At 35.7% G+C, this 19,773-nt stretch overlaps 1 protein-coding gene across 1 annotated transcript in view; it reads left to right on the top strand.

Annotated features, from left to right (window-relative positions):
• LOC108975347 (protein grainyhead-like) overlaps positions 1–19,773 on the top strand; it is a gene marked incomplete at its 3' end in the record, with an annotated part of 172,542 nt that overhangs the window by 109,851 nt on the left and 42,918 nt on the right. The window contains exon 2 of the mRNA XM_018943742.1: positions 14,468–14,882. Coding sequence (XP_018799287.1) covers positions 14,468–14,882 — 415 coding nt within the window. The remainder of the gene's footprint in view (positions 1–14,467; positions 14,883–19,773) is intronic.

Below are 19,773 nucleotides of genomic sequence, written 5' to 3'. Positions count from 1 at the left end.
TCTCTTCAAGAGCCCATAAGACGAAGCGAGGTCGAAGCGTCCAAGTTGCTGCGAACGGTGCCGAAACAACTCTCCACGGTCTTCGTGTACACTCTCAGCTACGGCTGTTATATATTATTCACTGATTTGGTCGAATTTGGACAGCTTGACGCGTGATCTGTCAAAAAAATACTATTGAAATTAATATCTGTACTTGGATCACCCGTTAAAAATATGATTGTACAGGATTGGCCTCTTACTCATAAAAATTTACTACCGTTTTCTATCTCTGTTCTTAACCATTTTTTCGCAATGACAAATAGTCTGCACAAATTTCTGCGTATTTCCGCTTATTTCATTCATGAAGAACGGCCAGAAGTTGTCGAACTTGGAAAGTTGAAACAAAAGCGTGGCGTAATTGCCATATTGGATTGATTGCACATTGAAAAGATCAAGCTAGATTGATTGACTACAACGAAATGCGGCTGTGTGGCTAGCCTAGAGCACAGCGCGAATGCGGAATCGGATATTAAGTAGAAACAAAAAACAAAAACAACAGAAAGTGTGGCTTAAAAATAAAAGACACATGAAAGAGAGTGAAACAGTGTCACCAGACTTGCAATTAATAACAAAATTATATACCAATGACTATACAAAAACAAATATAAAGGAAAAAGTAGATAATGTGCAGAAGTGGGCATATGCATACGAGTATAATGCGAGTCATCGGTCAGCCTATATGCCATGGCACATACACACATGTATCATATATGTATGTTTACACCACATACTGGTGGTCATTAGGCGCTGTAGGACCACTTGAAAAATGAACTCTGATTTTGTAGCGCTTTGTCTTTCTTGCTGTTGTTTTTGTAATATTGATTGTTGTTGTTGTTGTTGTTGTTACAAGTTGACACCGCAAGGGCGTGTGCATGTGATTAACATAAGAATACCACACATATCATTTTCTATCACTGCACAACAAACTACCAGCCAAAGGCGTTTTAGTAAACGCAACAACAACAACAGGTACTATATTAATAGCACCAGAAAAAATAGCAGCAAAATGTGAAATGGCAATTTATCATCGCGTTAAATTATATTTACTTGGCATTAGGTTTTGTTCACGGTGTCAATGGTGGCCTATGGAGGAAAAAATATTTTTAAAATGTTGAAAAAAATTCGAAAATGTTAAAAAAATTTAAATTAAACAATAAAAAAAAATTAATTTTAAGATATATAAAGCCTCATCTCATATGCATACTATACATATGTATATTTAACTATAGAAATAACATGTGTATTTAATGTGCTCAACGGATCACAAAGCAGCAGCAAAATGAATTAAAGCAAATATTAATCAAAGAAATCTGAAATTTTCAACATTTTAAAACTTTTATAGCTACTCATACACATATTTAAATAAGCGGGAATATAAATTTGCACTTGTATATCGTTGATTGCCTGCACGTGCATAGCTGTGTAGGCTACAATTCGATAGCTCTTTCACAGCCCTCTAGGAAAAAATTTACATAAATATATATTTTTTTCGATATTCAATTATCTGTTTTGGATTTGGGTAACTCAAAGTGTCAACATTTAGTAACTATACACACTTTCTGTTTCCTAAAGTGAAATTGTTGTCATGAAATTTGTCTATTTCAAGACGCAACATTAGTTCAAAGATTCTCATTTATTTAAAATTTTCTTACAGGGTATCTCAATGACACAATATTACCTAAATATGGTGTTTTTTCTGAGAACTTGGCTTCTGCTTTTTTCCCACAATTTTCTATTTCAAAAATATTTTTTTTTTAATTTTCCTACAGGATATCTCAATGACACAATATTACTTAAAAATTAATGAATTTCTGAGAGCTCGCCTGCGGTTATTTTCCTATATTTTTTTGTTATTTCAAAAATTTTTTTTTTGAAATTTTCCTACAGGGTATCTTATGACACAATATTGCCAACATATGTATAACTTGCTGAGAGCTCAGCTACTGCCATTTTCCTTAATTTTTTTATTAAAATATAATTTATTTCAATTTTTCCTACAGGGTATCTTCACGACACAAGATTACCTAAACTTGTATGAATATACATATACATATGTATGTATGTATATACCTAAATAGCTTTATTTGTGTAATATTGAAGTGCGTGAATTAGCGATTAGATCGTGCACCCATTAACACCTGCGGCACCATAACAACAACAACAAAATTATTACACCAACACTATCAACATCACCACAACCAACCAATCGACCACCCGACAATGACAATGCTATCAACCATCAGCAACAAGAGGCAACAAAATAAAGAACAACAACCACAACAACAACAGCGCTATAAATGTTGTCATATGCTTGAACTGATTTTCACTGGACTACAAATCGGCCACACCTTGGCCTCAGCAGTAATCAAAGCAGTTCGCAAAGCCTTTGGGGCACACATATTACAAGTGCACACAGACATACATATATATATAGATGTCTATTAAAATTTGTATGTGTGTGCAGTAAATGCAAACACGCGCCCAATCGACACTTTGTGCACGTTTATACTTGTATATGTGTGTATCTGTTTGTGCGCGCGTTTATAAATATATAACAATTGGCAATAAATATACCTTCAACCCTCCATGCACCCCCAGTGCCACAACATGCCATTGTAGCACATATGTTTGTGTGTATTTCTGTAACAGCTGGCCAATTGCCATTGCAATAATTTGCCTACAATTACAATTTGTGGCAATTGTATTCTCATATGCACTTACAGTTGTTGTCAATTTTTATTGTTATTGGACTTTTTCCAATTTTTTGTTGTTATTGTTGCTCATAACTTACGATGCAGTTAAGTAGAGAATTGATTGCTTTATTGTCAATTTCATTTGTATGTTAATGATTGCTATGCGGCATGCCCACCACCCACCCCCTCAATGTGGCTGCCGCAAAGTTTCAATGCATTTTAAGTAAATTATTAATTATTAATTGTTTATGTAAATGCATATAAATGATATACATATGCTAGTCATGAAATGGGGATTGCAATTACTGATTTGTTGAGTCTTGCGATTTATGGACAGACATTTTTTGCAAAAGAAAAAATGTTCAAATAAAATTTATTTTTAAACTGACTAAAGTTATGAAAAATAAAAGAGGATTAAAGATTTTAATTAAAATGTAAGTGTGCAATAATTAATAATAATTTCTTTTTGCATAAATCTCCTGCATAAAGTATTTAATACAATACACTCATATCGATAGCTATCAATATCAAATCAATTTTATACCCTCAACAAGGTATATTTTTTAAGCCATCGATTTGAAATTTTGCGTACCACCTATTCTCCTCTAGAAGCTACTTATTCGTCAAAATTACAGGTATCGAGCCACTATTTCATATAGCTGCCATACAAACCGACTAATCAAAATCAAGCTCTTATGGGATTATTTGTCCCGATATCCTCATGAAATTTCGCAGGAATTATTAACTAAAGCAGCGTCATAGTCTGTAGCGAAATTTTTTTAAGCGAACCACTCTAGCATATAGCTGCCATATATGAATGGACGATCAAAATCAAGTGCTTATGTGGAAAACTTTTTTATTTGACAAGAAATCTTCATGAAATTTTGTTTGGTTAATTTTCAAAAGCAACGCCATAATCTCCAAAAAAAATGTTGAGATCGGTTCACTATAGCATATAGCTGCCATACACATTCTACGAACGAAATTAAGTGCTTATGTAGAAAACTTTTTTATTTGAATTCACATCTTCGTGAAATTTAGCACTGATTATTATCATAAGAGAGCACCATATTTTCTTAGTATATTACTTGGAACGGACCACTTTAGCATATAGCTACTATACAAACTGACACCCCAAAATTAAGATAAAGACTTTTATACCCATTTATGCTAAAAGAAATGCAATTGTTATGTGTACTAACATTATTTGCTGTCACTGTATATATGTATATATATATAAATATATATATATATATATATTTATTTTTATTATCATAAATATTTTAATTTACCATTAATAGTTAAAAGTCATTGCTATTTCGCAAGCCTTAAGTTTTTAAATTCATCTTTTGCAATTATTTTCCCAATGTAATTCTTTTTGAGCATAGTACGCAACTGCAACCAAATCTCCATTCACACAAATAAACATAAAGGCTCTAGCCTTTTGCAGTATTGTTTTGTATTTGCTCTTTTGCTTGACTGCCTCATCAGTGTCATTTGCAACTTTTCACCTGTCAACTTAAACGAAGCTAATCCTATTGGGCCACTGAGTGTCATAATAACCGAAACAGCATGCCAAAAAGACAGAGTTGTGCTTTAAGGAGGGTTCAAACATTTTAATAGATAAATTAAAGCATGACAGTTTTTTTTGGTGTCTCATATTTTCGCATTTTATAATAAAAATAGCATGCAAAGTGCAGCTGATTCATTAAAAAAAAATTTACATAACCTAACATTGTATAACTAACTTTACAAATTTTATGCTGCTCTTCAGATTTTAGTTTCATAATTTGATGAAATTATTTTTAAAATAAAAATTTTTTGGAAATTTTAAAATATTTTTCATAGAAAAGGTCTAAGCTACGCAAATAGAGGGGTAAAAGTATTATTAATTAAAACGTTTGAATTTCGAAAATTAATTAGGATATCGAAAAGTTTAGCTTAGCATAGCCTTTGAAACAATAAATTACCAAATACTTATTATTCTATTTTTATTTAGAGCTTCCGAAACCAATATATCTCCACTAAATTCGTGCGCTCCTTAATATCATACGTCACTGTCTTCACCACCGTCATGCAAGTGGCATAAAGTTCGCCGAAATATTAGGTACTCCACCGGCGCGCAACTCCGCTGCACATTGATAGCAATCCGCACGGCAGCCCGCTTGCCACCTAATTCCACTGCCGCGCGGACACCCATTTGCATCAAAGGAGTTGCACTAGGCACACCTAAACTTGGTTTTATTACTTGTTGTTGCTGTACAATTTTTAATTGAATTTCGCGTATGCGCCTGAACGTGCGCGCAAAGTCACTACAACAGCAACCATATGAGAGCGAATATGGCGAGTGGCGAATATGACGAACAAAAGCCAAAAGTATCGATTGCATATAAACGGCTGAAAACAACGGTAATAACAAAAATATAATTTTATTACTGCAACATTGACTATTAGAGTTGACTTCGCTGTGTCTGTATATTGCTGTGTGTTGTGTGCCGTTGCTGCTTTTCGCTGATTTAAATGCAATGCAGCTCATGATCCCAGCTTAGTGGAATTGATTCTGCCCTTGTGCATTTGTATATATTATATATGTACATATGTATACCCTTTTGAAAGCATACGGTTTTTAAAGGTGAATTCGAACGCCGCTTTGTGTATGCGTACTGATTTCAACTACAACCCTTGCCTCCGCATCATATTTCTATAATGCGTGCTCTGATGTATGGAGAAATCTTCAAGCCTTTGCTTGTTGCGCTTATGCAATATGGTGTTACCTGACCGCGGTGCACTCCTTGCCTATCTACCTCTTATATCATAAGTCACTGCTTTGCTTTGATATTCCATTTTCTGCATTTTTTCTTGGGTTGATTTGCACTTCAGTTTTCTATATTTTTATGATCCAAAAATTAATATAATTTTTCATAAACTTGTTATAAGCCTCAACTAGGCTTGCCTTCAGCGCCTGCAGTAAATGCACTGAATTTTAGTTTTTTCATTCGTGATAAACTTATTGTGAAGAATTTAATGAATTTATGCTTATTCTATCTTTTTTGGAACCTCCGCTTGACTTTCGTTTTGTAAAAGGTTCAGGTATTCATACCCAAAACATTAACCAAATTGTGATGAGTGGATTCATAATAGATATTTATATCCTCAACTATTGCTCTATGCTAAAATAATGATTTTGATTTTGGTTTTGTAAACGATTCAGGTATTTGTACCCGAAACAATAACCAAAATTTGTTGGGATAACCTTATACATAGATATTGTTATCATCTACTATTGCTTTGATGCTAAAATGACGATTTTCAAGCATTTTTCGTGAATAAGGAAGTAAATGGAAAACTAGTATGAAACAAGTTTTTCATGACTTCACGAACTTATATTGTACTTAGTGTTCTTAAAAAGTTAAATGCGTTTCCTCGGATAAAAAACAGCCTTTTTTCTCTTATGAAAATGTAAATCTTTTATTAGATTTCTTTCGTTACAAACATAAACTATTAACAAAGAAATTCTGAAATTTTTGTAAAAAAAATTTTTTAACTCGGCCATTGCGACGCCATTTCCGGTGACCCCTCGGAAAAAAGATGCATCTGCATTGGCAGGATAACTCCTTACAGGATCATCTAAGGTGAAAAAATATGTGTTTTAGAACTTGAACGAAGGAAAAAATACTGAAAAATGCATTTTTGGCAGACATTTTTACAAAACAAAAAAAAAAAAAAAAAAAAAATATATTTCAGTGAAAATTCTGAAGAAATCTCGCCGACCGACTTCAAAAACGCAGTTTAAACGGCGCTCTTAGCCTAGATAGCCTCGAGCGCACAAGTTCTGAAGTCTGTATCTCTGAAACTAAACTAACTATTCTAGTGGTGCTGTAGAATTTAATACGGCAATAAAACCCAAACGATTTTTTGAAAACCATAAACCATGTAACCCTTTAATAAATTATATATAGAGCTGGTTCCACTGAAAACACAAATTTCCATGCAAACTTGTTGTTTAACATAGTTTTCATAGTAATAATCGCCCGACAATGCTATTTGACATACTAATTGACATATGGGTATTAAATCAATCAAATGAAGAAATTAAAATAAAATATTGCATATATTTAGGGGCATAATTAAGTATTTTCGAGAAGTTAAACACTTTTAGAGTGGTTGAAAATGAAACCTAATGATCTGAAAGGGATAAAATCATTAGGATTCTTTATTAGCAACAAATGCAAAAATATCGCAGCCGTTTTTTCTCTCTTCATGCTTTAAGCTTTACGTTCAAATGCTAACAAGAAAAACTTTATATTTCGAATTTTTACTTCGGAGTTGTTTTTTATATTTGTTTGTTTGTTTTTTTCTAATACTAAAGTATTACAAGTGTTTTATAAACTTATTCTTATTATCTTATGTTCCTGTTTTTCAAAATCCACAAAACTATGCATAATTTTTCACTTGCAACTTTCAGAAATCCTAAAAACCTTTCAGTATTACAAACAACCAATTCGTACCAGCCAATAGTTTCAATGATTTGCTTGCAAAGTTTGAATCCTTTATGATAATTTCTTAAGTGATGGAATCATATTGGTTTTCTAGGGACTGCCTTAAGCTGTAATATTTTCTTGTTTATGATCGGTTTACGAACCAAAGCGGTAGAAGATCTCCTCAAATATAACTTAAATGCTAAATTGTTTATTTATTTGCTATATCTGAAAAATACGCTTTCTTTACTTATAATATATAGGGTTGTCGAAAAAGTCTTTTCGTATTTCTAATCAAACTTCAGCTTATTTTTTTGCTTCGTGGCATTGTTCCCTTTTTTATATAAATTTCAAAATATAGCGAAATTCTTCATTATTTTCACCCATTTTTAAGGACCTGTAACTTTTTTCAACTTCCCCGAATTTAGTTTTTGTTTAGTCAAATGCAGCTTAAGATCTCACCATTCCAACACTATATGATATGACAAACGACATCTATTGACCAAATACGAAAAGACTTTTTCGAAAACCCAATACATTTGTATTTTGGTCAAAAATAATTCACACCACACGCAATAATGAAATATTTCAACGACTAATTCGGTGACAAATTGTGCTGTACGTGCGAAGTGGCTGAGGGCAAAGTTACTTCAATTTTTTTCCACTTTTATGCGTTACACAGAAACGCAACCTAAAAAGCTTGAATGAAAACAATTGAAATTAGTTTGAAGAAGCGACGCTGTAAGTAAATCTTAAAAAAGAACACAAAATTACTTTAGAAATAATTTCAGTTAGTAATTAAAACATTAACCAAGCATAAGCAACAACAGCAAATACATACAGCCGAAGACGCTAGCGCATATAAAAGCCCATATGTATATGCTATTATAATTACAATTACGTAATCTCTACTTGGCGGCGCGTTGTGTGGCTTTTGCAACAACAGCACTTTGTCTGCCACAACATGTGGCATTAAGCACGCATACAGGCACATAATCTTAATACAACAAAACCAAAAACGCAACGAAGGCAGCTATTTCTGATGACCGACGGCATTTGGCCTGCTTTGTAAAGTCGGCTACGTTCTCTGTATTTCACGCGCTTTATTTAGCCTTTACTATTTCCCCTACTTAAAGCATTTGTTGTTGTTATTTTTTCTGTTATGGTTTGTTGTTACGGTGCTTGTATCATGGCCATAAAGTGCGCACCGTGCGATTTTCCAGGAAATAAACGCACACGGCAAGCCAAATTAGTGCGACATTGACAGCCAGCAACGGGCAACACTAACAAAAACAACAATAAAAATGCTACACTAGTAACGAAACTACCGCTGGCCGCGCTTTTTTCCTTGCTTTTCACTGTCCGATTTGCTGTGTTACAATTTTTCTAAATTCATATGAAAGCCACCGCCAGCAACGCCGTCCAACTGAAGAACAGCCGCGCGGAAATTATGAAATGTACACGCATATAAGAATATATAGTCATATATGTTATATTTATTTGTTTGTGTGTATACACAAGATGTCACCAACTAACAAGCAACAGCAACTGAAGCGCTTAAGTTTCTTGAAAACAACACTTTTCCATAGAAACAACGCACGTTGCCGCTGTATATACGTGAGTGTGTGTATGTGTGGCGCGCACACTAACACGCCTGCGCGGGGCAAAATATTAACGTTTAGCGTTTTTATTATTATTGCTATATTTATGCTTTGATATTGTAACAAGAACAACAGCATGGCCTCCAACTAACGCAAAGCAGTCATCATTTTCTGGAGCATGGAAAAGGTCAGCATGGAGCAGCATGACAAATGTGGAAATTGTCGCCAACGCTGCGAGCTCACCTATGTCCGCTTGTGAACACAGTGCGCGTTGTTTGGTGCCACTTTTTCATTATTTTTGCTTGCATACACACATTTCATCATCCTTTCAAACATTTGGACACCACTTTTGGCATATTTTATATGGTTACCCTGATTACCGTTACTGCTGAGTGCTTTACTGTGAGAAGTCTATTATTTGGCTATTAGGCTCTAAGTGTAATGGGTGTACAATTGAAAGTTCATTACACTAGCCAGTCATTGACACCAGTTAATAGCAACGTGTATTTACTAGTTTCTATGAAAACTAACGTTTGGCCACTTGAGGTGTCATCAGCTTCACACGCAATATCCCTAAATACTATAAATTCATACTTGAATCTCATAAAATCATGGAAAACTGTACTTCTTTACTTTTCAAATGCTTCACCATATACTCATTTCCTTTCTGATAGTTGCTTAGGCTCACTTTAAAATGAAATTTCTCGAGTGAGAGATCAAACAATAAGACCAGGTCTGTTTGTCGAGCAAAAGTACTTTAATATTTATTCTCAAAAAGTCTAATAAATCACATAATCCGGCAAACAGTACTAAATTGAGACGAATTAAATATTTTTTAATATTTCCCAGGACTAATTGTTCCTTTCTTACTCTTTGATATCTCCAAAGAGCAATGTGGTGTTATGGTTTCGATAATATATTACTGTTTCTCCAGATACCAGACACTACAATATACCCGAACAGAAGCTTCAAAACAAAAATTGTTCATTGTTTTAAGCCTTGCCTTTGAGCTTTTGCCCCTAAAGGTGTGCTTCTTTGAAGAGCTTTTGTAAGTTATACATTCATATTTGAATATTCTCTCTCCACATAAATTTCTGGTTGGGATTTTTCGAAAAAAAAAACAAAATTTATTTTCGTAAAAGTCTTAAGCATGTTTAAAATACCAACACATTTTTGAATCACTCGTCGAAAGACTAGAAATTCGTAAGGTCGAAATTCCTTACATCACGAAAACGTGTTAATGTCGCTTTGCTTTTTCGAGTGCTCGCACATGATTTCGCCCACCACCACCATCGCCGTTGATTAACTTGTTGTCGAACACATTTGTGACGGCGCCAGCGAACAGGTGTCTTCACGCGTGCACTTGCACGCCTCCCAGCTCGAAAACTCGCCCGACGCCAACAACATTGTACTTAAGTCTGTAACACCCCGCAACAACATGCAGGAACATGCAGTATACACGTTCACACACACGAGCAAGGCGGCATATGGCTGCGAGGTGGCTGGTGGCTTGTCAGGAAGGCAGAAAAACTGGCTCGATCTGCATTCAAAAATCAGCTACAAAAAATAGGAATTACAAATGTACCTAGAACTGGAAATGGCATAAACAAGCGAGCAGAACAGGAACAACTGCAAGTGGTAGAAAAACAATAATAACAACTGCATACAAGGCGCGAAGCGTGACAGGAACAACAGGAATAAGCGATGGTGTTGCTTATGCGAAACGAGTGCGCAAAATCAATCAGAGCGCTGCGCAATGCACGGCATAAAGCGCATGCGCGCCGAATTGTTTACTGTGCTGTACGGCTGCGTGGCTATTAAGCGTTGAGCATACACGCGCGTGCGCGCTGAAACAGGATTGCCGCTAAAGCACTAAACGCGCGAGTACTTAACAACCGCAACCAAAACAATTACAATAACAGAGCAACAACATGGACGCACACTTTGTTTAGCATTCTGAAGTAGTGGGAGAACGTGTTGAAGGCAACAAGAATGCACGATAAACAGCGGCGCCTCATAAGCAAAAACATAAATCTAAAACAAATTAAATAAGAAAAAAACAAGAAAATTGCGCGCACGCGCCAACAATTTAACGCCACTGCTGCCGTGCGAAATTGCAAGCATTCTATTGCCAACAACAATGAAGCTGGTATACCCGTGAACAACCAAACTGATGGAATATGTTTTCATGTTTTTTTGTGGAGAAAACTTCACAGCCACCAATTGACCGTTGCACAAACCACAAATGTGCATAAGCATTTGCAATTCAAGTGCAGCGAAGCGTGCAAAGCGCCTGGCAACAGGTTCCGCGAAAAGGCCAAAAAACCAGCAGGCGAGCAGGAGTGTTGCGCCTAAGTCGAGCAGGCACTTGTTGTTGTTGTGTTGCTACAATCGCAGTGGCTTAGGTGTCGCAATCACATTTACAACATGAATGTGCAAGCGCGCAAAGTGTACGCGGGTACCGTTTTGGCAGGCAGCATGACCGCAAAGTGCAGCAGCAACAGCTAGTGGAGTCTTTTGTTGCTAACAGCAGGATACCTGTTGTTATTATTGCACTAAATGCTGTATTTGTTGTTGTGGAGTGAACTGACGGTTAAATTGCTACACTTGCGGTTGAGCGCGCCGCTTAGGGGTTACGTATTTTCGTAGAAGTCGTTGGTGTACTACTGCCAGATTTGCCTTTTTACGTTGGTGTTTCCAATATTTATTTTTTTTAATAATTGTAGAAAAAAGATGAATATTTCTGTATGCAATTAGGTTATCAGGGTTCTTTTACAATTATTCATAACAAAAACTTCAATGATTTCTTCAATCATGAGTAAAAAATTGCATAAAATCGTGGTGTATAGGTATATATTTAATCAAATAGCTGCGCTCTAACTGGTAATAAGTAGAAGAAGATACTTTTTGTCGACTTATGGGATTGCCTTCTTTTCCGCTTACCTTCGAACTAGAAGTCTAATGTCCAGGAATAATTGATAACCTTACAGAAAGGAACTCAGCCACTGGAATCTCGATCCCATAGTTCTGAATAAACTTCATAAGACCGTTGATTTCCTACTTATATATTTAAAGCAACGAATGCTTGAGAAATATTGCCCAAAGGGAGGCAACGAAAAAAAATTATATTGCTGCATCTTGTATAGACAAAATAACAATAATAATTTTGAAGAAAGAAAGCTTAGTAATGCGTTAGAAACCATCACGAGGCATTTAGTTTAGTACTGCAAAAGAAAATAATGTTAGAAAAGTACAGAGGAAGATCATTACTTCAAATAATGTTCAGGTTTAAACGGAGAGACACAAAATTTCACAATGCTTTTCCATAATATCAACTGTATTGTTGGTGTTCAGAAAAGCATAATTATCAAGTCTAGCCACAATCTAGCGAATTGTTGCAAGTTATTTAGTTTAACTTTACTGGCGAGCGTCATAGGGTCATTCAAGGTTTTATACGACCGCGATTGTCCTTTCGATGCATTCTTTAAACTAGAACCTTCCGATAGATAAAATAGATAAAAAAAGACAGAGAAAAGTAGAATTTTAAAATTTTCTAAAAAAAAATATTATAGTAATGATAGCGTAGACACCGGTTACGTCACTAAAGAAGAAAAATAATATATGTATGTATAATTACGCCATAAAAAAGCAGAGATTACAAGTAAGACAACGCTCACGGACTTTGTTTAAAAAGCGGATACTTTGATGTGAGAATTTTCGATAGAAAAATTGTTTGATATTGGGTGTTCGAAAAAGTATTTTTGTATTTTTAAGCAAACTTCAACGTACTTTTTTTTTTAATATTTATAATAATAAATAAATATATGTACCATTTTTGTCGATTTCTTTTTGCTATTTTTCCGCTATAAAATTATTTCATCAGTCAAAAACTTTCATCAGTGTAAATCGAAATTTCGAAATTCCAAAACGGAAGTGAGCAAACCATCCGTGTGCTAAACGAACTGATACAGCATCGTCTCTCTTTCCCTTTTTCCTTTTTATATTTCTTCATTATTTTCATTCATTTTTGAACAGCTGCAACTTTTCTTAACTTCCCCGATTTTAAATTTTTTTTTGCTTAAACGAAGTAATCTTACCTTTCTAACATTGTATGGTATAACACAATGTGATTGATAGCAATGGAGATATATGACTGCAAACACATCTACTGACAATGAGTTTCAACCTATTATTATATTTTTAATTTTTTACCATTTTTAAATTGTACGAAACAAAATCTCTTTAACCATTCCAAATCAAAAAAAAAAAAAAACAAAAAAAAAATTTGTTTTTTATTGTTTTATATATCATATATAATATATGTATGTATTATAAAATTTTGAGCTTCCTTCGCCTGTAAAGATACGAAAAGTGATGTTACACTACTTTACTTCGAATTCGATTACTTCGAATTTAGGTGAATATATGGATATTAACAACCAGAATATTTTCCAATAGAAACTGTAACGAAAGACATTAATATTAGTTTTAGAGCTTGAGTGGAGAAAATGAAGGCAATAATATGTCAAATATAAAGATTAATAAAAATCAGATTAAGAATTTTTTATATTTTTCATATTAAAAATGGAAATATTTTTGTTAGCTCGAAAGATTTGATAAAATGTTTACTACTCAAGTCCAATTATATAGTGTTTAAGAAAATTCCTTAGATATATTGTATATGTTTTTTTATTTAAACATGTTGTTTTTATTTTTAGTATAAATTTAAAAATAATTCACATTTTGGACCTTCCAGACAGATTAAAAGTGGCAACTTTTGTTATTGAAGAATTTATTGATTAGTCTCAATGGCGCCCAATCAATCCTGTTACGATGGTTGTATTTATAAAATTTGCTGATTGTCTTCAGACAGATTGTTATTTATTATTATATTATATAAAAATTATAGATTTAAAATTATCAGTGTCAGAGTAATTGCATATAAAATATTTCTTAGCCATTTATGCTGTAGGAGGTAATCTTGATATTTTCCCTTTTCTACAAAAAAAAAGTTCGTCAGCACGGAACCAGAGTATAGTTGACTTCAATTTTACAATAGATATAAGTAATATGCTAAGAAAACTCATCTATTAAATAATTTATTATAACAGTCCCCTATAAAACGCTTATCAACCAAGTACTTACATAGTCTACTCAAATATATTTTGTTATTTATTTTTTTTTTATATTTTTTGCGCCCATAATTCCGTGCATTTATTGCAATTATTGCAAAAATGCAGAGAGCAAAGTCCAGTGCAGTAATTTTGCACAGCGTCACAAACTTGCGCACGCGCCAACAATATTCAAGAGCAATAACACTCGTACATGTCCGTGACTAACCGTTAAACGGCTGCGCCGACAGCCAAAGAGCGACGTGAGGACAAAGCACGAGCCATTAGCCAAATGCAAATTGAAAATTGTTATCAGCGGCCGGAAAGAGTACGCCAATTGCACTTTTAACGCTTGTTGCTTGCAACAGCCAACACTCAATTTTCCGCGCATGCAGCAGCTGCAACGTGCAACCAACCCGCACTAGTTTTACTTAGCTTAGTTCGAAACTCGCTCACGCGTAATTTACTCATTAACTTTTTTACTTAGCTAATTACTTTTTCTATTTTCTAATTTCCACTTTTCTCTTGCTATTCTTCCTTTACAGCACACCAACGGCCGGCAACAACAAATTGAATGGGCAAACCACACCTCTGGACGTGTCCGGCCTATCGCAAAATGAATTCCAAGGACTGCTGCTTGGTTCACACCCATCGGCGGCCGGTGGCAACGGCAACGCATCCGCAACGCCAACAACCATCTCACAGCACTCGGCCATTGTGGCAGCGGCCACTGCCGCAGCAGCAGCAGCTGGTGGCGCCACAGCTGTAGTGGTCACCGCCGAGCAGCAGCGGCAACAACAACAGGCGCAACAGACGATCAGCATCAAACGCGAGCCGGAAGATCTGCGCAAGGAGCCGAAAAGCGGCGTCAGCAGCACCATCGTCGATGCGACGAACAGCATTACCAATGGTGGCGTGATAAGCGGCACCGCACATCACCAGCAACACGGCGGAACGAAGGTGAGTGTGTTGCAGCGTACCCGAAGTACTTGGCCCCCCAAATCCGGTGGAATTGCCACTGGGCGCGTTAGCGTTAGCATTAATATTTTTTCGCCTGCCTGCTTGGCAATGTATTTGTGTTATTGCGTTGTTCTTTTTTCTGTATTCTGTTGTGGCTGAAGTGAGAGTGCATCAGTTGCCGTCCATTGCTAGATGTGCGCATGAGCGGCGCAAAGTGCGTTACGCACACGCATGAATGTTCCCCACAGTGCGCGCACATATTCAATCCCACCTTGTCGCTAGGCTATGTGCATATGTTTGTGTGTGTGTTCACTCTTTTCTGTTTAATTTTCAAATGCAAAGCGTGGCTAATGCCGCGCTATCGCCATTGTCCAACGTCGCCGCCTTGTTGTGCACTACAATATGGTCGCCAACCCCCTGTGCTGCCCGCTCTCTATTGTTAACTCTATTATCGTCTAATAGTCGCTCCAACGCTTGCAATTGGTCCGATGACTAACAGCTGTGCTTGTGTTTTGTGCGCATGCGTTAGCGCGGCATTAGTGTTAGTGTCCGCCGTGCATGCGCCGAAGCGTTTTATTGGCTGGCGGGCTTGTGGCTTGCAATGCCAACGGCGCAACTGTTATACGGTAGTAGCTTTTGCATTCATGCATGTGTGACTGTGTTTGTGTGACCTGTGTGCAATTCGTGTGCTTGTGTGAATATTTGTCAACTGTTATACGCCATCTGTTGTGCAGGACTGGTGGCGTTCCACAACTGGTTAGCTGGCTCAACGATTTCGCGCTCATTCATTCATTCATCCATCGTACCGTGCACATCTACACTTGTACAAATCTATGTTGATTTTGCACTACCACATATATCGTGTGTATGTGCGTGTGTTTTTCATTGCCTTTTGCATTTGTGTGTCCCATTAGCTGTTTCAGGCTGCCTTTTCAACAAGATCGCACATATGATCTCATTGTATACTCTATACATCTCTTTTTCGTGCATTGCTTCTTGCATTTAGCCTCGCACTCACACATATTTGCACTGCTATGGCGTTTCGTTTGACTTCGGGCTTGAAACCACCACCAAACGATCAATCGTCGCTTCTACTTTTAATAACGTTTACGATCAAACTATGGCATGCGCTTTTTGATCTCTGCATGTTCGCTCTGCTGCGATGGTATGGTATGGTATGGTTCGATCAAGTTTGATACTTTTGCTTAACAAGTAGTGTTGTTGTTTTCTGTGTGCGTAGGTGTTTGGATTATTGGGATTACGGCTTACTTCGAACAAATTGATAAAAACTAATTTGTTATTGTGTGTAAGTGGTTTGACGAGATAAGCGGAGTGTTATCAAAATGTTGTGTTTACTCAATGTCGAGTAAAAATCTCAGAAAGAGATCCATAAATTTAGATTTTTAATACTTTTCCCGAGACTTTCCATATTTTTCGCTACCCTTAAGCATATGGAATAATTTTTTTCTTCCCCAATGCTTAACTTTTGATCTGAGTTCTGCTTAGTTTCCTCATTCTACTCTTCTAGAACTTTCACAAACATCCTTAAGGTGACCTGTATCAAGATGGACGCTACGATGTATGCTACAGAACAGTGTTTACAGCTCCAACTGCTTTTCTGTTTGTAAAATGTTGAAATTTTTATAGTAAGAGCTTTCACTGAGCTTTCGAACTATGCACAACTTAAAAAGCAATCACTTTGATACAAAAATTGCCCTAAAATTTAATAGAATTTATGCTTCGAATACAAATTAGAGCAATATCCAAACCAACCAATTTCCAGAATACTGCCCTGGAACTTTTAAAGCTTCATCAAGTTATGCCGATGGCACAATAGTGTGCGTTGCAGCCATTAAAGTTTTGGTTTGGGACAAAGCTTTAAAAGCTTTTTGGGTTCGCGTGAAAGTTGAAAGTTTCAAATTGAAAGCTTTTGCGCAACTATAATCATATAACTAAAAAATAATAATTGCAGAACTTCCGGAAATTGTTTATTCACACGCTAGTCATGTCCTAACATGGGCGTTCACGGGTAAATAACGTATGGAAGTGTTGTAAGTAGAAATGGCGTAAACAATTATTATAAATATTTACACACATAGCATCAAATATATTGACTTCACATGCATTTTTTTGCACGCGTCGCCTGCAGCATTGTAGACATGCGCTTCCTGCTCCAATTTTCTCCTTTCTTTGACATATGCGACCATATGCAAACATTAAGCTACAATAAGCTCTACCAAGCACCACTACAATGATAACATTTAAACACTTCCGGTATAGTTGCGCCCTACCGCTAGCGGAAAAACACCACACAATGCTAAAACGATACAGCGCGCTCTATATGCAACGGTTGCGCGCTGCTTCCTGAACCAAGCGCAATGCTGCGGAACTTCGAAGCTAAGAACCAAAGGCAGCAGCGCCGCAACCTTAGCAGTTCGAAGAGCATAAAGCTATAATAAAAGCAACGTGTTGGCGTTCGAACTTGAAATGACGCACAAGCGGATAGCGGCGGCCGCGCAATACGAAGCGACGTACAAACGCGCTTGAAGCTAGCCAACCAGGTAAGCGCGCAACCGAAGCAACACTGAAGAAGACGCAACGCACAGTGTGTAGATTGCTTGTTTCTACCACCACTGGTCTGTTCACGGTCTGTTTGCTGCTTCCACTGCCGCTATCCGTAGCGCATCTGTGACCATACCTGGACGCCAAATCGTATGGTTGGCAGTTGTTATTGCTAGTGGTGGTGGTGGTGGTGCGACTTGCGCGCTGCTCGCATACAGTTTACAGCTACGACTTCAGCTTCAGTGTGTCACATAGTGTTGACGAAGCAAGGTCGGTCGTGATCGTATGCGAGAGTACGTTTTGCTAACTTACGTTTAAGTTACAATCGAAAGGCAAGCGAATACGTCGTCGAACGATAGGCACGTTTGCCGTTTTATTTTCGGCTTGGCTAACTAACTGACACGGCGCTGCCTTAACGATCTTAGCCATTTTTGAAGTACGCGGCTTAGCAAGTGCGCACGAACGAACGTATTGCCGCCGCGAGTTGCGAACTAACAACGCGCTAACGACTGGCTAACCGTTTATGTGAGCGCTTGATGTGTGCTTAGCTGCAGGAAGAACAAGAGGCACGAAGTATAGGCCCAAAGCGCAAGAACAGTGTGAACGCGCGTCGCGAACACAAGTATAACTTGCAGTATCCTCCAAAAAAGATTCTATAGTGCTGAACTAGGCAAATGCGCGCGTGCAAAAAAATATATGAAATTAAAAAAATATTAAAAAAGAAGAAAAATAAGTGAACTTGGAACAAATCAAACCAGAAAAGCTAAGAAAAAAGTGTTTGAATAAATTGCTAGAATTTCGTATGAAAGCGCCTCTAAGAGTAATAAAAATTAGAAATAAATAATTGAGTTATTAAAACGCGCAAATTTCATAATAATTTAACACTAAGTAGCTAACGACGCGCTCGTTGGTCTTTTTACGTGTCCACTATTATTTCCAATTTAATTCTATAAACATTTTCGAGACGTGACTAAGCAATCGCGCTAGCAATTGACTGCGTAGATTCTTCTCAAATCAAACCTGCATCGCAATTTAAAGTGTTTACGTGTTTGTGCGGCATCTCGTGTCGAATATAGCGGTATATATATATAAAATTCGTGTAAACAACAGTTGGCGCAAAAAATTATAGTATTTTCTAAAAACAAAATTTAGAAAAATAAAAATAAATTAAAATAACAATTATTGTGGCAAATATTTCAATTTAAAGTGTTTATAGCGCCTCAAGCACGTGGAATTTCGCTTGCAACGCTTTTAAAAATTATATATAAACTACAGTTATTTGCAAAGATCTGTATGATCTTGTCTACYAATTTGAGATTGTGCTAAATAGTTTTTATTAAGCATTGAAGGTTTGTTGATTTTTCTAAWAATAGTGAATATGGAAATAAAGTGTTAAATATGGAGGGTTTTGAGGAGCAGACGTCGATACACACACTCATAAGTTATTTATTAGGCTTATTTTTTGTTGTTAAAATTGTTTATTGTAGAGAATTCTATTGTTGACATATTTTTTATAGTTTTTTGTTCTGGAGAAGAAGTTAGCCTTTCTTCCCTTACTTTTATATTTTTGTTAAAATAAATTATTTTAAGCAAATTAGGAAAAATACAATATATATATATATATACCTTAAGAGAAAATGGAAGTTGTAACGATCCACAAGCATTGCTTTTACTTCTTTTGAATGTTCATTAACATATTTAAAACAAACTAAGAAAATGTATTATATGCCTCAAAGGAAGTATGGCAAAAATTTAAAGTAAACAAAAATGGTTCTTTACTTTTTTAATACACAAATCTAATAATATGTGTTCTATAAACAGCAAAATTAAATATTTTTATTTAGCCTAGCCACATAGAACTATCTATACAATAATACACCTATGAGAGTAGCAAATTTTTTACATGAAAATATTTTTTCATAATCCATAGACAGAAATTTTCACTAATATACATCTACAAAATTAAGAACTTTTATTGCTTCGAAAAACATTAATTTACCTTTTAAATTTTTTCAATTTATCAACATGAGACTTTAGTGCTTGAAATAACATTAGAGCGATATTTCAGGGCTTCCTTTAAACGATTATTTGCCTTTAATGCTAAGGAAAATAATATGCCGTTACTTACCGATATTAACAATAGCCAAAATCCAGACTAAAACGAGTTTCGCATAAATGATAAAATTTAGTAAATATCTTGGAATGCTAAAGCTCAAAAACTAGGTGCTTTATTTCATTTCATTTCACTTATTTTTATTTGTTTTTATATATTTTTTTGTTTTATTTTGGTATACTTATTTTAATTAGTATAGTTAATTTTATTTTATTT

The sequence above is a fragment of the Bactrocera latifrons genome, unplaced genomic scaffold, assembly GCF_001853355.1.
Source record: "Bactrocera latifrons isolate USDA-ARS-PBARC rearing strain unplaced genomic scaffold, ASM185335v1 scaffold_114, whole genome shotgun sequence".
Classification (NCBI taxonomy): Eukaryota; Metazoa; Arthropoda; class Insecta; order Diptera; family Tephritidae; genus Bactrocera; species Bactrocera latifrons.
The sequence above is the reverse complement of the archived record's forward strand: the minus strand, read 5'-3'. Positions and strand labels throughout refer to the sequence as shown.